Raw genomic sequence first — 19681 nt, forward strand, 5'->3', positions numbered from 1 at the left:
GCAAGAGAAATTATTACACTCTCACACTATCAGAGGCTCGTTCACCTGCACATCTATCAATGTGATATATGCCATCATGTGCCAGCAATGCCCCTCTGCCATGTACATTGGCCAAAAGAATAAATAGACACAAATCAGAAGTCAAGAATTATAACATTCAAAAACCAGTAGAAGAACACTTCAACCTCCCTGGTCACTCGATTACAGACCTAAAAGTCTGATCACTCTCATTATAGTGGGTATGGCAACACCCATTTTTTCATGTTCTCTCTGTGTGTGTGTATATCTATATCTATCTATCTTCCTACTGTATTTTCCACTGCATACATCCGATGAAGTGGGTTTTAGCCCACAAAAGCTTATGCTCAAATAAATTTGTTAGTCTCTAAGGTGCCACAAGTACTCCTTGTTCTTTTTCTTTTGAGTATGGTGTTGCAACCAGGTGTGCTCCCACTTTATAGTAATTTCATCTAGCCTGCATTTGCCTAGTTTGCTTATGAGAATATCCTGTGAGATTGTGTCAAGAGCCTTACTAAAATCAAGTTATATCACGTCTAATACTTTCTATCCACTATGCCAGTATCCCTATCAAAGAAGGAAATGAGATTGGTTTAGCATGACTGGTTCTTAGCAAATCCATGCTGGCTGTTCCTTTTCAACCTATTATCCTCTAGTTGCTCATAAATTGATGGTTTAATAATTTGTTCCAGTATGTTTCCAGGTATCAACGTTAGGCTGACTGATCTATAATTCCCAGGGTCCTCTTTGTTCCTGAGTTCTCGAAGATAATCACTAATGGCTCCGAGATTGCTTCAGCTAGTTCCTTAAGTACCTTAGGATGAATATCATCAGGCCCTGCTGACTTGAATACATCTAACTTATCTAAATATTCTTTAACTTTTCTTTCCCTATTTTGGCTTGTGTTCCTTCCCCCTTTTTGTTAATATTAACCATGTTGAGCAGCTGGTCACCATTAACTTTTTTAGCAAAGAGTGAAGCAGAATAGGCATTAAACACCTCAGCCTTCATAATGTCATCAGTTATCAACTCTCCTTCCTGACTAAATAGAGGACCAACACTTTCCTTCATCTTTCTCTTGCTCCTAATGTATTTAAAGAACCTTTTCTTATTGCTTTTTTGTACCTTGCTAGGTGTAACTCATTTTTTGCCCCAGCCTTTCTGATTTTGTCCCTACATGCATGTGCTGTTCTTCTGTATTCTTCCTTAGCAATTTATCAATGTTTCCACTTTTTGTAGGATTCCTTTTTGATTTTCAGGTCTGGGTGGTAAGTGAACCACCAGCTCACGGAGGCTAGCTAGCCCTTGGCCCAGCCCCTTCTGCCCAAGGCCCCACCCCCACTGGAGCCCAAAGCCCCCCCCCCCATTATCAAGTTTTATGTTTTGGATATTTCTGTTATTTGTTCCCAAAAATGCCTTATTTACCTCCTCTAACCTGAACATAGAAAAAGATTAAAAATATAGCCAAGATTAACATTAAGTCTCTAACTCACTTCTTTGTGATCAGATACGGGGGGACAGTGACATTACACTCTGTAGATTATGGACAATTGTGAAGTTGCTTAGAACTAAAGGGCAAAGAACAATTGTGCTCAGAACAATAAGGAGGAAACTTTACATACTAGATTATACAGGTGGAAATAATAGTTATACACATAAGGCTTAATTTTGACAGCCATACTTAGGTTGAGCTTGATTATTCACTTCCTTTCTTCTTGTATAGTCATTTATATGGGTGTAAAATGTGCATAAATTGCTACCGCTTTGATCGGATATGATTTTACAACCACTTTGCGCAAGTGTAAATGTTTATGCCAGATGTGAGGCAACGTAATATCAGGCCATCAAATAGTATGTTATTGTAGAAGTAGTCAAAGAGATTCCAATGAGAGTACTCACAGATTAAAATACTGCTCAGCATGAGTGAGGACAGCAGAATAGGAACCCTAGAGATAGTGTAATAATTTTAATTTTAAATATCTTTTCTATTGGCACTATATTATTTATATTATGGTAGTGCCTAGCGGCCCCAGTCCTGGACAAGGACCGCACTGTGCTAGGTGCTGTATAAACACAGAAAAAGACAGTCCCTGCCCCAAAGAGTTTACAATCTAATTCTTAGCAATATTTTAACTTTGTGAAAGGTTTGACTTGAACACAGAAGGCACCCAAATTCATGGGGGATTCTTGTTCTAGCCAAGCCTGCAGACAATCTGCTCTGCTCCATGAACTTTTGTAGACCTATGTTGGTGCAGATCAGTCAATGCATTCCTCCTTTTATTAAAATAAATCTCAATTAGGTCACATTATGCTTATGAAAACGTATTAGGGCTCTGGCACTGGTTTCATTTCATTTACATTTTAGAAGGTTTAAGTAAATGTGTTAACACCTGATAATGAAATAAGTCTTGCCTTGGATTTATAAGCTTCATAAAGTTGGTTTAATGTTTGCCCAAGGGCACTCTGTCATATTGATCAGGAATTTACTCAATTGCCAAGCTTGCGTCAAAGAATCCATGTACATGTACTCTAGCCCAGACCCAGGGCTTTCTTTTCTTATATACTTTGGTAACTTATAAAGAAGAAACCTGCAACAATGAAGGATAACTAGAAATTATAAATCATCCTATTGGGATGGATAAGCCAACATCCCCTTTTGCTATGTGCCAAATGAGAGCTTTGAGTCAGCAGGGCCTCCCGCAGAGAGAACTGTATCCATGAAAATAAACTTCAACTGAAAACATTTTAAAGTATGTACTAAAAATAATAAAAATATATAAAACAGAAACATATCCACAGCGTGAGTCAGTGTTCTGTTATGGCCATTGTGGATGGCAGCCCTACGCAGATTTGCTCCAGAGGAAACATAAATCTTAGGCAACTCTCAGCCCTAGTGTAAGTGCTTGCAATTCTATTGAAGTTAACAAAATTAAATCCACTTACATTAGGTCTGACTTTGGCTCTTAGTATTCTAGACACCCTGAAGCACGTCCATTGCTATTTAGAATAGTTTGCAGGGCAATTCTATGCTGAAAAATGACACTGTCTTATTAAACAGTTCTGCTGTCTGTGTCACATCTAGTGACAGAAAGTAATTTTTATTGTTTTTTACATCTGTTACCTCTTCAGACCTAACAGAGCTAGGAGAGAATGAGCTAGATTCTGTTCCTCCTTGTACTTCATCAACAGAATTGTTTAGTAAATTTCAATCAGTTACACCTATAAAAATGTGCAGAAAGCAATGGGGGGTTTCACAGATGTCACTTGGAGTCTAATTTGCCCTGCAGAGCCTTTGTTATGCCTGGAGATTCATGAAAAAGTCCCAGCTTGAGTCTGAGATCCCAGATTGAATTTCCAAGTGTAGGAGCCAGGAGATACATGTTTTTACCAACAAATTGAGCATATTTGATAACGAAATAAGAGACAAAAAACAGGGAATTCAGGGTTGCCCTTATTACAGTGTTACTTTTCAGAACAGATTTGTACTTTAACAAACTGTAGCATGCTGTGTATTTACAGACTGTTAACACAGTTTAATCTTCTTCAAACTGTAGAGTATTCTGTATAGTCATCAGTAGTTCAATTGACATGGATATCCCTGGTGAAATAAACAGCTCCATCGAATACAAGTTTCCCTAAATACATGCTCTAGACTACTTTGAGTGCTTCATTGCAGTCAGCTACTCATTAATTATTCACAAAAAGAAAAGGAGTACTTGTGGCACCTTAGAGACTAACCAATTTATTTGAGCATGAGCTTTCGTGAGCTACAGCTCACTTCATCGGATGCATACCGTGGAAACTGCAGAAGACATTATATACACACAGAGACCATGAAACAATACCTCCTCCCACCCCACTGTCCTGCTGGTAATAGCTTATCTAAAGTGATCATCAAGTTGGGCCATTTCCAGCACAAATCCAGGTTTTCTCACCCTCTGCCCCCCCCCCCCACAAACTCACTCTCCTGCTGGTAATAGCCCATCCAAAGTGACCACTCTCTTCACAATGTGTATGATAATCAAGGTGGGCCATTTCCTGCACAAATCCAGGTTCTCTCACCCCCTCACCCCCCTCCAAAAACCACACACACAAACTCTCTCTCCTGCTGGTAATAGCTTATCCAAAGTGACCACTCTCCCTACAATGTGCATGATAATCAAGGTCGCTATCTTACAACAAAAAAACTTCAAATCCAGACTCCAGCGAGAAACTGCTGAATTGGAATTCATTTGCAAATTGGATACTATTAATTTAGGCTTAAATAGAGACTGGGAGTGGCTAAGTCATTATGCAAGGTAGCCTATTTCCCCTTGTTTTTTCCTACCCCCCCCCCCGCAGACGTTCTGGTTAAACTTGGATTTAAACTTGGAGAGTGGTCAGTTTGGATGAGCTATTGCCAGCAGGAGAGTGAGTTTGTGTGTGTGTGTTTCGGGGGTGGTGGGGGGTGGGGTGAGAAAGCCTGGATTTGTGCTGGAAATGGCCCACCTTGATTACCATGCACATTGTAGGGAGAGTGGTCACTTTGGATGAGCTATTACCAGCAGGAGAGTGAGTTTGTGTGTGTGGTTTTTGGAGGAGGGTGAGGGGGTGAGAGAACCTGGATTTGTGCTGGAAATGGCCCAACTTGATGATCACTTTAGATAAGCTATTACCAGCAGGACAGTGGGGTGGGAGGAGGTACTGTTTCATGATCTCTGTGTGTATATAATGTCTTCTGCAGTTTCCACGGTATGCATCCGATGAAGTGAGCTGTAGCTCACGAAAGCTCATGCTCAACTAAATTGGTTAGTCTCTAAGGTGCCACAAGTACTCCTTTTCTTTTTGCGAATACAGACTAACATGGCTGTTACTCTGAAACCTGTCATTAATTATTGTTATTATTTATCTATATTACTGTAGACTCCAAAGCATCCACATAGAAAGAGGCCTGATTGTTCTAGATGTAGTACAAGCATACAGAGGAAACAGTCCCTGCTCCAGTGAGTTGACCATCTAAGTAAAAAAATGATAGAACAAGTGGGTGTGGCAGACAAACAGAAGAGGGGGCGGGGGCAGGGGAAAGGAATTAAATTATCAGAGCTGAATGGCTGCTTTAGTTTTTAGCTCTGTGTTGAAGCTGGCACAATCAGCAGATATCACCACTTCCTAGCCCCCCACAAATCCCCTCAAAACCCAAATTCATGGGGGCTTCTTGTTCTAGCCAAACCTGCAGACAATCTGCTCTGCTCCATGAACTGTTGTATACCTGTGCTGGTGCTCTCCTACTGGTTTTTGAATGTTACAATTCTTGATGTCTGAAGCAACTACTCACCAGCAACTAAACACCGCACAACAAAAACACTAACCCAGGAACCAATCCCTGCAACAAACCCCGTTGCCAACTCTGTTCACATATCTATTCAGGGGACACTATCATAGGATCCAGAGCAACAGCCGTGTTAGTCTGTATTCGCAAAAAGAAAAGGAGTACTTGTGGCACCTTAGAGACTAACCAATTTATTTGAGCATGAGCTTTCGTGAGCTACAGCTCACTTCATCCGATGAAGTGAGCTGTAGCTCACGAAAGCTCATGCTCAAATAAATTGGTTAGTCTCTAAGGTATCATAGGATCTAATCACATCAGCCACACCATCAGGGGCTCGTTCACCTGCACATGTACCAATGTGATATATGCCATCATGTGCCAGCAATGCTCCTCTGACATGTACATTGGCCAAACTGGACAGTCTCTACGCAAAAGAATAAATGGACACAAATCAGACATCAAGAATTGTAACATTCAAAAACCAGTAGGAGAACACTTCAGTCTCCCTGGTCACTCAATAACAGACCTAAAAGTGGCAATTCTTCAACAAAAAAACTTCAGAAACAGACTCCAACGTGAAACTGCAGAACTGGAATTAATTTGCAAACTGGACATCATCACATTAGGCCTGAATAAAGACTGGGAGTGGTTTGGTCATTACAAAACCTAAACTTAATTTCCCCCATACTAATTTTCCTCTACCATCACCCACACCTTCTTGTCAACTGTTTGAAATGGGCCACTCTCATTACCACCACAAAGTTATTTTTCCTGCCTTGGTATCCTACTGTTAATTGAATTGTCTCGTTAGACTGACCTCACACTTGGTAAGGCAACTCCCATCTTTTCATGTATTTATACCTGTTCCTGTATTTTCCACTCCATGCGTCTGATGAAGTGGGTTCTAGCCCACGAAAGCCTATGCCCAAATAAATTTGTTAGTCTCTAAGGTGCCACAAGGACTCCTTGTTGTTTTTACTGATACAGACTAACACAGCTACCTCTTTGAAACAGTTTGAATAGATGTTGAAAAATGAAGGCAATGAGGAATGTTTCATTTACAATGAAACCTCAGTGCTGTAAGGTGCTAATTGCCCTTCACTGCCAATTGCTTCCATGCAGTGTACTTGTAGCTGTGTCGGTACTAGGATAGCAGAGAGACAAGGTGGCTAACGTAGTATCTTTTATTGGACCTACTTCTGTTGGTGTTGATTAAATGGTCCCTTACAATATGTGCTAGCTACTTATGCTAAACAATCTGTTCCACCTTGCATTTTGCTGCTGGGAGTTCATTTCCCAGACCTGAAAAAGAGCTCTGTGTGGCTCAAAAGCTGGTCTCTCTCAGCAACAGAAGTTGGTCCAATAAAAGATATTACTTCACCCGCATTGTCTCTCTAACGGCTTCCATGTGACAGGGTGGTGAGAACAGTGGCTTGAAATATTTTACTGAAACTTTTTTTTTTTTCAACAAAAAGTGTTCTTTTGATAAAATGGTAATTTTTGTGAGAAAATTTCAGTTTTCACCAATTTTTTTCTGGTTTTCGTAAAAAAATCTAACCCCTGAAAACCAGATCTTTTTATTTATGTATACATTTTGGGTTTTTTGGGGTTTGCTTTATTATTTTTTGACCACTGGGACCTTCAGTTTTCTGACAAAAAACTAAAAAGCCTCCATGAAAATTTCCGACATAACCACACGTTTTCATTTTTGTTGAATTGTTTCATGGCAATAAACATACATTGCTGAACAGCTGCAGTGCTGAGCAGCTTCAACAGCCTTTGGGCCTAATCCCACAAACCTCTGAGTGTCCGCTGTGAAGTGTTAAACACCTTCCACTGCCATCAAAGTGATTGACTCTACTTATGGTAGTAAATGCTACTGCTCTTTTTACAGGATTGGGCCCTTATACACACAAGTCAAGAACAGAAAGTCTTCAGGTTTTCTGTGCCACTCTAATTCACTTAAACTACTTATTTTTTATTTAAAAGTCTTCTTTTCAAACTCATTTCACTGAGGACTAACCACAGATATAGTATGTAATTTTGCATTTTGATAATTTTTTCAGCCACACATGCATAAAAAAGTGTTACATTTCCTTTTTAAAGATAACACCCCCCAACTGTTTGGGTAACTTTGAAAGGTGGAATAGTTTTTTTAAAAAATCACTCTTGGCCTGATTTGGTCCAAGCGTGGAAAACGTTAGCCTCAAAAGATAATTTTTGGGTAAGTCCTGGGTGGGTTGTTATAATGAAAGTTACCTTGCACCTTCACACTAATCTTTCTTTACTACTAACACTTTGAAATCCATTTATCAAGCCTCCATCCTTGCTCCATTCAAATCATACTTAGACCCACTTCTGTAGTGTCACAAAATCCCTCCCACCGTTTCCCACATTTTTTGGAGCAGTAGATGTTTGTATGACTAACTTGAGTAACCATATCCTCATATATTAGTAACATCAGTCTTTGCTGACCATCTCCTTTCCTGGTGTATGTTATAGCCTTACTTGTGTGACAGATCTACCACTTAGAATGTAGGGTCTTTGGAGTGGGGACCTGTCATTTACATCTTTTTGGTGAAGTATTCACCCAACTTTGAAATAATAACTAATAATAATTATAATACATTCTTTTAAATACTTAGTTGGGTTGTTACTAGAAACCTCAGCACTTACTGAAAGTCAGAAACATATTTTTAAAGGTAACGGGGGAAAAATGCCAACCAGAAAAAAAATGAATCAAGTTAATTTGTAGAAGGAAACCAATGCAGAAGAAATAAGTGGGTTCCAGGGAGTTAGCAGCTTTGAAATGATGCAAGAGCCTACTGCTTCTGCTTATATTTTGTTGTTTTACAAATATGGGGAGAGGTTTAAAAGGATTTTGACACCTTTTGGCTTGTTGAATTCATGAATTTTCAGGGGCAAGCCAGAAAATATTAGTGCAGATCTGAGCCAATGGGGTGACTTGGCTCTCCAGTGTGAGGGACAAACTGTGATCTCATCTACAGGGAAACAAATCCAGAGCCACTCCAGGAAATTCTGTGTAGTCATGTGTCAGACAGGAATATATTAATGCGAAATAGGTGCCTTTTAGTTTGTTCTAGCAGTTACAGCACAGCACTTTAGTGTGTCACTTTTGTTGTGTCATTTCTTTCCACTGCTTTCCTCTCTAGGCTTCTGGACCCAGATAAGGTAAAAAGAAAAATAAACCAAACTGTCAGCCCCAACTGGGCTCAACATGTAGCCCTGTTCTCTCAGGGGGACTTCTCTGGCACGTTTGTCAGGAGCCTTCCAGGTAGTCTTCCTCCATAGCCTCTCCCTTCTGAGCTGGTGTCATAAATATAAAGGGAAGGGTAACCACCTTTCTCTATACAGTGCTGTATACAGTGCTCAACATCCTGTTACCTGTAAAGGATTAAGAAGAAAACTTCTTCTTAACCTGGCTGGCACCTGACCCAAAGGACCAATAAGGAAACAAGATACTTTCAAATCTTGGGGGCTGGGGTGGAAAGGCTTTTGTTTGTGCTCTTTGTTTAAGTGTTTGTTCTCTCTTGGGACTGAGAGAGGCCAGACAGAAATCCATCTTCTCCAACCCATCCTAATCCAAGTCTCCAATATTGCAACCAGTATAGGTAAGCCAGGCAAGGCGGATTAGTTTATCTTTCGTTTTATGTGAATTTTCCCTTTGTTAAGAGGGAGGTTTATTCCTGTTTTCTGTAACTTTAAGGTTTTGCCCAGAGGGGGATCCTCTGTGTTTTGAATCTGAATACCCTGTAAAGTATTTTCCATCCTGATTTTACAGAGGTGATTCTTTTACCTTTTCCTTAATTAAAATTCTTCTTTTAAGAACCTGATTGATTTTTCATTGTTCTTAAGATCCAAGGGTTTGGGTCTGTGTTCACCTGTACAAATTGGTGAGGATTATTATCAAGCCTTCTCCAGGAAAGGGGGTGGAGGTTTCAGGGGGATATTTTGGGGAAGACGTCTCCAAGTGGTCTCTTTCCCTGTTCTTTGTTTAAAACGCTTGGTGGCGGCAGTATACTGTTCAAGGACAAGGCAAAGTTTGTACCTTGGGGAAGTTTTTAACCTAAGTTGGTAAGAATAAGCTTAGGGGGTCTTTCATGCAGGTCCCCAAATCTGTACCCTCGAGTTCAGAGTGGGGAAGGAATATTGACATGGTGGCAGAGCGGCGGGATCATTTTGAACCAGAGATCATTTTGAACCAAAAGCACAGACCCGAAGAGGGTTTTTTTAAGCTGAGAGCAGGTAGAGGGTTTTCTGTCTGCCTGGAGATAGAGGTGTTAGGTTTTTTTACAAAGGGATTTTTCTTTTTGAGCTGGAGTTTTCTCTACCTAAAGGCAGGGTAGTTAACCTCCTGCAGGGAAATTCACAAGTTTTTTTTTTTTTCCTAACTCTCGGGTATAGCTAGAGTTAAGCACAAGAAAGCAGGAAAATGACTACCAGTGAAGCAGCTAATAAACTAGAGCTGGCCAGATTCGAAGCTGAAGAGAAACAAAAAGAGCATGATAGACAGATGGCCTTAAGGCGCTTGGATATGGAGGCAGAAAAAGCCAGGGTGGAGGCAGAGGAAGCTGCCCACAAGAGAGATATGGAGGAGAAAGAAAAAGAGAGGAAGCATGCACTGGAAATGGAGAAGGCAAGGGCTCAGCAGAATATACCAATCAACCCTAGCAATCCTGCTCCAGGTACCACTTCCCATCCCAGAAAGTTCCCCACCTGCAAGGCAGGTGATGATACTGAGGCCTTCTTAGAAAACTTTGAAAGGGCCTGCCTTGAGTACAGCATTTCTACAGACCAGTACATGGTAGAGCTCAGGCTGCAGCTCAGTGGACCCTTAGCAGACGTGGCGGCCTAAGAAACACATGAACAGTTATGAACTTTTTAAAACCCAGGCGAGAGTCAGAATGGGGCTAACACCCGAGCGTTCCTGTCGGTGGTTCAGAGCCCTAAGGTGGAAACCAGACGTGTCATTTACCCGACATGCCTACTACATTGTGAAAAATTGGGATGCTTGGATATCAGGAGCAAGTGTTAAATCTCCAGAAGAGTTGCCCTTCCTAATGCAAATGGAGCAGTTCTTAGAGGGTGTTCCTGAGGAAATTGAATGGTACTTCCTAGATGGGAAGCCCAAAACTGTAATCGAGGCAGGGGAGATTGGAGCCAAATGGGTGGAGGTGGCAGAAAGAAAAAAAACTAGGAGCAGTTGGGGCAAATATCAGAAGGGGCAACCCGAAACAAAACCCTATCACCGGGGGCAACCCAAGGACCCACCTACATCCCAAGGAAAACCCCAGACACCTTATCATCCCACCACACCATTCTCCAGCAACTCACCTCGCCCTAGTGACCAATCAACTGGGTGATGTTTTAAATGTAATGAGCTAGGGCATGTGAAGGCCACCTTCCCCAAGAACCCCAACAGATTACAGTTCATTGCACAGGGGTCACACCAAAGGTCCTCAGGCCCAGATGCCTCCCAGATACTCTTAGAGCGAAGGGAAACTGAGTGTAGGCGGGAAGAAGGTTACAGCATGGAGGGACACTGGAGTGCAGGTGTCAGCTATCCATCCATCCTTAGTGGACCCCAACTTAATCAACCCAGAGGCCCAAGTGACGATTCAACCCTTCAAGTCCAACTCTTTCGACAGCCAAGTCGCCTGTCCAGTACAAGGGCTGGTCAGGAATGTGGACTTTTGCAGTCTATGATGATTATCCCATTCCCATGCTGCTGGGGGAAGACTTGGCCAACCAGGTAAAGCTGGCCAAGAGGGTGGGTATGGTCACCCACAGCCAGACTAAGCAAGCTTCCACACCTATCCCTGTTTCTGAGCCTTCCAGCAGGGCCCCGTCTGTGTTACCAGAGACCCAGGTGGAGGTGGTGGTGGTGGAACTGGATCCCCTGCCAACGACTGCAACGTCCGTAGTGGATCCAGTCCCAGAGACCCAGCCAAAGCCAGTCTCTGAACCGAAACTGGCGAAGCAACCAGCACCAGAACCATTGACAGCACTGAGTCCAGTGCTTGCAACCCCGTCTACAGCTCCAACACCAGAGGGCACCACTGAGCCTGCATTGGCAGCAGCAGCAAATGACCCTACACAAGAGGCTCAGCCAGAGCCTGAAATACCCCATAGTGCACCAGTGGAGAGCGGTTCACCACCAACGGAAACAGCCCCATCACTTGCATCGCTTCCAGAGGGACCAAGCCCAAGTCCACAATCCATTGAGGAACTGATGTCTTCAGCATTATGGGAACAGTTCCAGGCCGAACAGGAAGCAGATGAAAGCCTCCAGAGAGCTTGGACCGAGGCACGGAGCAACCCACTGCCTCTCAACTCTTCTAATTGATCCTGGTTTGTTGTGGAAAGAGGACTTTTATACAAGGAAACTCTTTTTGGTGGACACCTGGAAAACTGGCATCCTCAGAGACAGTTGGTAGTTCCAACTAAGTACCAGGGAAAGCTCTTGAGCTTAGCCCATGATCATCCTAGTGGCCATCCTGGGGTGAACAGGACCAAAGACCATTTGCGGCGATCATTCCACTGGGAGGGAATGGGCAAGGATGTTTCTGCCTATGTCCAATCTTGCAAGGTATGCCAAAGAGTGGGAAAACACCAAGACCAGGTCAAAGCCCCTCTCCAGCCACTCTCCATCATTGAGGTTCCATTTCAGTGAGTAGCTGTGGATATTCTGGGTCCTTTTCCGAAAAAGACACCCAGAGGAAAGCAGTTCATACTGACTTTCATGGATTTTGCCACCCGATGGCCAGAAGCAGTAGCTCTAAGCAACAACAGGGCTAAAAGTGTGTGCCAGGCACTAACAGACATTTTTGCCAGAGTAGGTTGGTCCTCCAACATCCTTACAGATGCAGGAACTAATTTCCTGGCAGGAACTATGGAAAGCCTTTTGGAAGCTCATGGGGTAAATCATTTGGTTGCCACCCCTTACCACCATCAAACAAATGGCATGGTGGAGAAGTTTAATGGAACTTTGGGGGCCATGATACTTAAATTCATAAACAAGCACTCTAATGATTAGTACCTAGTGTTGCAGCAGTTGCTCTTTGCCTACAGAGCTGTACCACATCCCAGGTTAGGGTTTTCACCATTTGAACTTGTATATGGTCACGAGGTTAAGGGCCCATTACAGTTGGTGAAGCAGCAATGGGAGGGGTTTACACCTTCTCCAAGAACTAACATTCTGGACTTTGTAACCAACCTACAAAACATCCTCTGAACCTCTTTAGCCCTTGCTAAAGAAAACCTAAAAGATGCTCAAAAAGAGCAAAAAGTCTGGTATGATAAACATGCCAGAGAGCGGTCCTTCAAAGTAGGGGACCAGGTCATGGTCTTAAAGGCGCTCCAGGCCCATAAAATGGAAGTGTCGTGGCCATTCATGGTCCAAGAGCGCCTGGGAGCTGTTAATTATCCCATAGCATTCCCCACCTCAGTCCAAAAGCCTAAGGTGTACCATATTAATTCTCTAAAGCCCTTTTATTCCAGAGAATTAAAGGTTTGTCAGTTTACAGCTTAGGGAGGAGATGACGCTGAGTGGCCTGAAGGTGTCTACTACGAAGGGAAAAGTGATGGTGGCGTGGAAGAGGTGAACCTCTCCATGACCCTTGGGCGTATGCAGCGACAGCAGATCAAGGAGCTGTGCACTAGCTATGCGCCAGCGTTCTCAGCCACCCCAGGACTGACTGAATGGGCATACCACTCCATTGACACAGGTAATGCTCACCCAATTAGAGCCCAACCTTCCCGGGTGTCTCCTCAAGCTAAAACTGCTATAGAATGGGAGATCCAGGATATGCTACAGGTGGGTGTAATCCGCCCCCCGCCCCCGGACTGCATGGGCATCTCCAGTGGTTCTAGTTCCCAAACCAGATAGGGAGATCCTTTTTTGCATGGACTACTTTAAGCTAAATGCTGTAACTCGCTCAGACAACTACCCAATGCCACGCACAGATGAACTATTGGAGAAACTGGGACAGGCCCAGTTCATCTCTACCTTGGACTTAACCAAGGGGTACTGGCAGGTACTGCTAGATGAATCCTCCAAGGAAAGGTCAGCCTTCGTCACACATGTCACGGGTCACTTGCTGGAGGATTCTCTGCACTTTGAAGTCTTTAAACCATGATTTGAGGACTTCAATAGCTCAGATATAGGTGAGAGGTTTATCGCAGGAGTGGGTGGGTGAGATTCTGTGGCCTGCATTGTGCAGGAGGTCAGACTAGATGATCACAATGGTCCCTTCTGACCTTAATATCTATGAATCTGTGTTGGGCTGTATGAATTTAATGTGACCCCTTTCGGGCTGCGGAATGCACCCGCCACCTTCCAAAAACTTGTAGATGGTCTCCTAGTGGGATTGGGAGAATATGCAGTCGCCTACCTTGATGATGTGGCCATATTTTTGGATTCCTGGGCAGAACACCTAGAACATCTACAAAAAGTCTTCGAGCGCATAAGGGCAGCAGGACTAATGGTTAAGGCTAAGAAGTGTCAAATAGGCCTAAACAGAGTGATTCACCTTGGACACCAAGTGGGTCAAGGAACGATCAATCCCCTACAGGCCAAAGTGGATGCTATCCAAAAGTGGCCTGTCCCAAAGTCAAAGAAACAGGTCCAATCCTTCTTAGGCCTGGCCGGATATTACAGGCGATTTGTACCGCAATACAGCCAAATCGACACCCCACTGACTAACCTAACCAAAAAGAAACAGCCAAATGCAGTTCAGTGGACTGAAGAGTGTCAGAAGTCCTTTAACCAGCTTAAAGCAACACTCATGTCTGACGCTGTGCTAAGGGCCCCAGACTTTGACAAACCGTTCCTAGTAACCACAGATGCGTCCGAGTATGGTGTGGGAGCAGTCTTAATGCAGGAAGGACCAAATCAAGAGCTCCATCCTGTTGTGTTTCTCAGCAAGAAGCTGTCTGAGAGGGAAAGCCACTGGCCAATCAGTGAAAAGGAATGTTACGCCATTGTCTACGCTCGGGAAAAGCTATGCCCATACGTTTGGGGAATGGCGTTTCCACCTGCAAACCGACCATGCTGCGCTACAGTGGCTTCATACTGCCAAGGGAAATAACAAAAAACTTATTCGGTAGAGTTTAGCTCTCCAAGATTTTGATTTCGAAATACAACACATTTCAGGAGCTTCTAACAAAGTGGCTGATGCACTCTCCCGTGAAAGTTTCCCAGAATCAACTGGTCCAAATCGTCCTTAAGATGTGGGAAATATTGTTAGTTTTTATACAGTTAGTACTATATTTAGAGATGAATGTGTCTTATTAACTCTGTTTTATCCTAGAGCTCCAGGAAGAAATCATAGCCAGTTTTTCACCCTATCTGTGATTTGGGGGGGCGTGTCATAAATATAAAGGGAAGTGTAACCACCTTTCTGTATACAGTGCTATAAAATCCCTCCTGGCCAGAGGCAACATCCTGTTACCTGTAAAAGGTTAAGAAGCTCAGCTAACCTGACCCAAAGGACCAATAAGGGAACAAGATACTTTCAAATCTTGGAGGGGTGGGGTGGAAAGGCTTTTGTTTGTGCTCTTTGTTTACATGTTTGTTCTCTCTTGAGACTGAGAGAGGCCAGACAGAAATCCATCTTCTCCAACCCATCCTCATCCAAGTCTCCAATATTGCAACCAGTATAGGTAAGCCAGGCAAGGTAGTTTAGTTTATCTTTTGTTTTATGTGAATTTTCCCTGTGTTAAGAGGGAGGTTTATTCCTGTTTTCTATAACTTTAAGGTTTTGCCCAGAGGGGGATCCTCTGTGTTTTGAATCTGAATACCCTGTAAAGTATTTTCCATCCTGATTTTACAGAGGTGATTCTTTTACCTTTTCCTTAATTAAAATTCTTCTTTTAAGAACCTGATTGATTTTTCATTGTTCTTAAGATCCAAGGGTTTGGGTCTGTGTTCACCTGTACAAATTGGTGAGGATTATTATCAAGCCTTCTCCAGGAAAGGGGGTGGAGGTTTCAGGGGGATATTTTGGGGAAGACGTCTCCAAGTGGTCTCTTTCCCTGTTCTTTGTTTAAAACGCTTGGTGGCGGCAGTATACTGTTCAAGGACAAGGCAAAGTTTGTACCTTGGGGAAGTTTTTAACCTAAGTTGGTAAGAATAAGCTTAGGGGGTCTTTCATGCGTGTCCCCACATCTATACCCTAGAGTTCAGAGTGGGGAAGGAACCCTGACAGCTGGGTTTTCTCCCTTTTCAACCCTGTCTCCAGTTGGAGCATGCAAGGCTGGAGGGGCAGGGCTACCTGGGCTCAGTACCATCCTTTAACCCCTTCCAGGACAGGGTGGGGTTCGTATATTCCATCACAGTCTGATTATTTCCTTATTCTCCCCCATTTGTTGTATTAATTGGTTGTCTCTTCTCTTATACTTAGATTGTAAGCTCTTTGGGGCAGGGGCTGTCTTTTTTTAAATGTGTTTGCGCAGTGCCTAGTACAGTGTGGTCCCGTTCTATGATTGGGGTCCCTGGGCCCTACCACAATAGTAGTAGTAGTAGTAGTAGTAATAAAATAAATTAAAATAAAATAAAATAATAATTAATAATGGGCCTCATTCTGCAATGTTGTAATTCCCATTTTATGGTGGTGTAACTCCATTGATTTCAGCCTAGCACTGATTTCAGTGGAGTCACAGCCAATATATATATGAGGAGTAACATAGTGGTACATCAGGCCTAATATCCGCAGTGGTATGTTATATCTCCCTGTGTCAAATAGAACATTTGTTCCACACTATAGACAGATTACCTGGGGTGTTTGTACAGTGCCCAATGCAACAGAGCCCACAATAGATGAGGTCTTTAGGCACTACTGCAATATAAATGTTAAATACACTAATAATAGTATCTTCTTAAAATGTTTCCTTTCTTCCTGCCAAGATTTCACACCATCACCATTACTTATTTTAATTATCATAGGTAACCACAGAAATAAAAATATCACCATTTATTGATAAGGAAACAGGTCTTTGATCCAGCTAAGCCAGACTCTGGTTCCATTGTAACTGGGATCTCCCCTGAGTAGAAAATGCATGTGTTCTTATTGCAGAATGAAGATCTGGAAATCTTAAATTCTGAGTATGGAAAGAACATGATCAAGCTTCTTCGCATTAGAAGAGATGGCAAGAAACACTGCATTAAAGAAGTGGAAGTTTGTGTACATCTTAGACTGGATTCTGTCAATGAATACTCGCAGGGAGACAATTCTGCTGTTATCCCTACTGACACCATGAAGAACACCGTCATTGCTTTGGCAAAATGCAACGGGGTATTCTTTTAAACTCTTCTACTTAGTATTGTACTGATTGGTGTTTGTGATGTTGTCTTGGAATTTATTTGGAAGTAGTCATTGTACTTACTTTTCTGTTGTCATCATATATCAAACCATCCTCCTTCCTCTTTCATTGTCCTGTCCTGTCCCCTTCCAAAACTCATCCAGTTCCAGAAGCTCTTTTCTAGGCAAAAGGTGAAGAGAGTTTGGGTGAGATCAAAATGCCTACTCTCTTTCATTTGTTTTTCTTCCTCTGTCTGCTTTCCAGTTTGGCACTAAGGTTCCCTTCAAGATTTTGAACCGGGTCTTTTCTTTTTCCAGTACTAATTCTTCATACAGAAAATAGACTCTCTCATCTGGTATTTGGTGCACAAATGTGAATAATCTATATTTTATATATTGAAGACATTTTTAGGCTTGGCTGACCTCTCTTATCATGAATGTTTTTTGTATTTGATCAGGCCAGATCCCCTGTGTCTGATACCCCTGAACTTCGGAAAAGTATGAATCCAATTCTGAATATGAATATTGGAATTTGGACCCCTCTTTAGTTTTCGGACAGACTTTTATCTGATAAAGCCAGCACTGTTTTCACCCCTGTCTTCGGGTACCTTGGACAGCTGGTGCACTCTTTAATAAAATAATAAATAATAACAACAAAAATAATACCTACCTCTTATACAGTGCTTTCCATCAGTCGATCTCAAAGTGCTTTTCAAAGAAGGTAAGTATCACTATCCTCAGTTTAGTTTCATCAGCTAGTCTTTTAATGTCCTAATTCTAAATAGCCTAATTATGTCACACTGTGTACCAAATTCTCAGTCTAATTAATTAAACCCCATCTTTAGCTTTTATCCTTGTTCAGTTCTTATTATTGAATCAGAGCACCCACCCAGAGTGTTTTGACATTTTATCTTCTAAGGGTCAGGTTCTAGTAGTGACTAGACTTCAATCCAGTGATTCTAGCTTGCTCTGTCCTTTCCTTGGTGTGAGTCCTACTTTACGTAAGGACTAAGGGATCTCTGACAAAACATGACTTTTTAGCTCCTATTGCAATTTAGAATGCATTGTGCTCAGGCGTTAGACAGACGTTGTCTTTATAAACCCAGAATTGAATGGCATCCATATTGGCCACAAAACCCATTTTTATCACAACATTTACAGTGATCTGGACCTGTATGCCAATATACATTACGTAACTGGTGCCCTCTAAGACGTTATTTGTTTTCTTAGATTGAAACTATAGAACAATTTGCCCTGGATATCTGCAATCACTTCATTTCATCATACTGTCATGTGGTGTATGTCAAGGCCTACATTCAAGAGGTACCATGGCGGCGTCTAGAACAGGTATATAAAAATGCTAATGTGTAATGCAGCACATATATTCTGGATAATTGTTTCTCTCTGTTCATTTTTTAAAAGTTATACTATAGTACATTGCAGTTTTACTTTCATGTGTGTTTTTAATCTGTAGGATGGAGTTCCCCATGTCCATTCCTTTATCTTTGTTCCTGAAGGAATTCGCTTTTGTGAAGTCGAACAGTGTCAGAATGGTGAGTAAATAATTTATAATTTTCCAGCAGCATCATTACTTCTTCCTTAATGTCCCTTAATTTCCACCAGAGTGGATCCAGACTGCTGGCACCTAACATTAAAAAGGTTGCATAGCAGTTTTTAAACTGAGAGATAGGGGAAAGCAGATTGCTGCAGAGGCACATGTGGATCGGACAGAGACTTCTCTTAGAGGAGAGTCTATTCACAGAGATTCTCTAGGTTTTAGTCAGGAGGAGAGGATGGAAAAGGATAAAGTATGGGCCAGATCAGATGAGAAACATTCACAAAAAGAATCTGACACATCAGAAAAGGGCAGAGAAATAAACAGTGACAAGTTTTTAAAGTGCTTGTACACAAATGCTAGAAGTCTAAATAATAAGATGGGTGAACTAGAGTGCCTCATGTTAAAGGAGGATATTGATATAATAGGCATCACAAAAACCTGGTGGAGTGAGGACAATCAATGGGACACAATCATTCCAGAGTACAAAATATATCGGAAGGACAGAACAGGTCGTGCGGTGGGGGGAGTGGCACTATACGTAAAAGAAAATGTAGAATCAAATGAAATAAAAATCTTAAATGAATCCACATGCTCCACAGAATCTCTATGGATAGTAATTCCATGTTCTAATAAGAATATAACAGTAGGAATCTGTTATCAACCACCTGACCAGGACAGTGATAGTGATGATGAAATGCTAAGGGAGATTAAAGAGGCTATCAAAATAAAGAACTCAATAATAGTGTGTGATTTCAATTATCCCCATATTGACTGGGTACATGTCACCTCAGGACAAAATGCAGAGACAAAATTTCTCAATACTTTAAAGGACTGCTTCTTGGAGCAGCTGGTACAGGAACCCACAAAGGGAGAGTCAACTCTTCATCAAGTGCTGGGTGGAGCGCAGGATCTGGTCCAAGAGGTAACTATAACAGGACCTCTTGGAAATAGTGACCATAATATAATAACATTTAACATTCCTGTGGTGGGAAGAACACCTTAACAGCCCAGCACTGTAGCATTTAATTCAGAAAGGGGAACTATGCAGAAATGAGGAGGTTAGTTATACAGAAATTAAAAGATACAGTGACTAGAGTGAAATCCCTGCAAGCTGCATGGACACTTTTCAAAGACACCATAATAGAGGCTCAACTTAAATGTATACCTCAAATTAAAAAACACAGTAAAAGAACTAAGAAAGAGCCACCGTGGCTTAAGAACCATGTAAAAGAAGCAGTAAGAGATAAAAAGGCATCTTTTAAAAAGTGGAAGTCAAATCCTAGTGAGGTAAATAGAAAGAAGCATAAACACTGCCAAATTAAATGTAAAAATGTAATAAGAAAAGCCAAAAAGGAGTTTGAAGAACAGCTAGCCAAAAACTCAAAAGATAATTACAAAATGGTTTTTAAGTACATCAGAAGCAGGAAACTTGCTAAACAACCAGTGGGGCCCCTGGATGATCGAGATACAAAAGGA

General features: G+C 42.0%; 1 protein-coding gene across 1 annotated transcript in view; it reads left to right on the forward strand.

Moving 5' to 3' along the window:
- The window catches only part of LOC125641903 (uricase), a 43935-nt gene that overhangs the window by 12316 nt on the left and 11938 nt on the right, over positions 1–19681 (forward strand). Inside the window, exons 2-4 of the mRNA XM_048862462.2 lie at positions 16423–16641; positions 17878–17994; positions 18122–18200. Of these exons, the coding sequence (XP_048718419.2) occupies positions 16423–16641; positions 17878–17994; positions 18122–18200 (415 nt within the window). The remainder of the gene's footprint in view (positions 1–16422; positions 16642–17877; positions 17995–18121; positions 18201–19681) is intronic.

Source organism: Caretta caretta, chromosome 8 (genome assembly GCF_965140235.1).
Source record: "Caretta caretta isolate rCarCar2 chromosome 8, rCarCar1.hap1, whole genome shotgun sequence".
Lineage (NCBI taxonomy): Eukaryota > Metazoa > Chordata > Testudines > Cheloniidae > Caretta > Caretta caretta.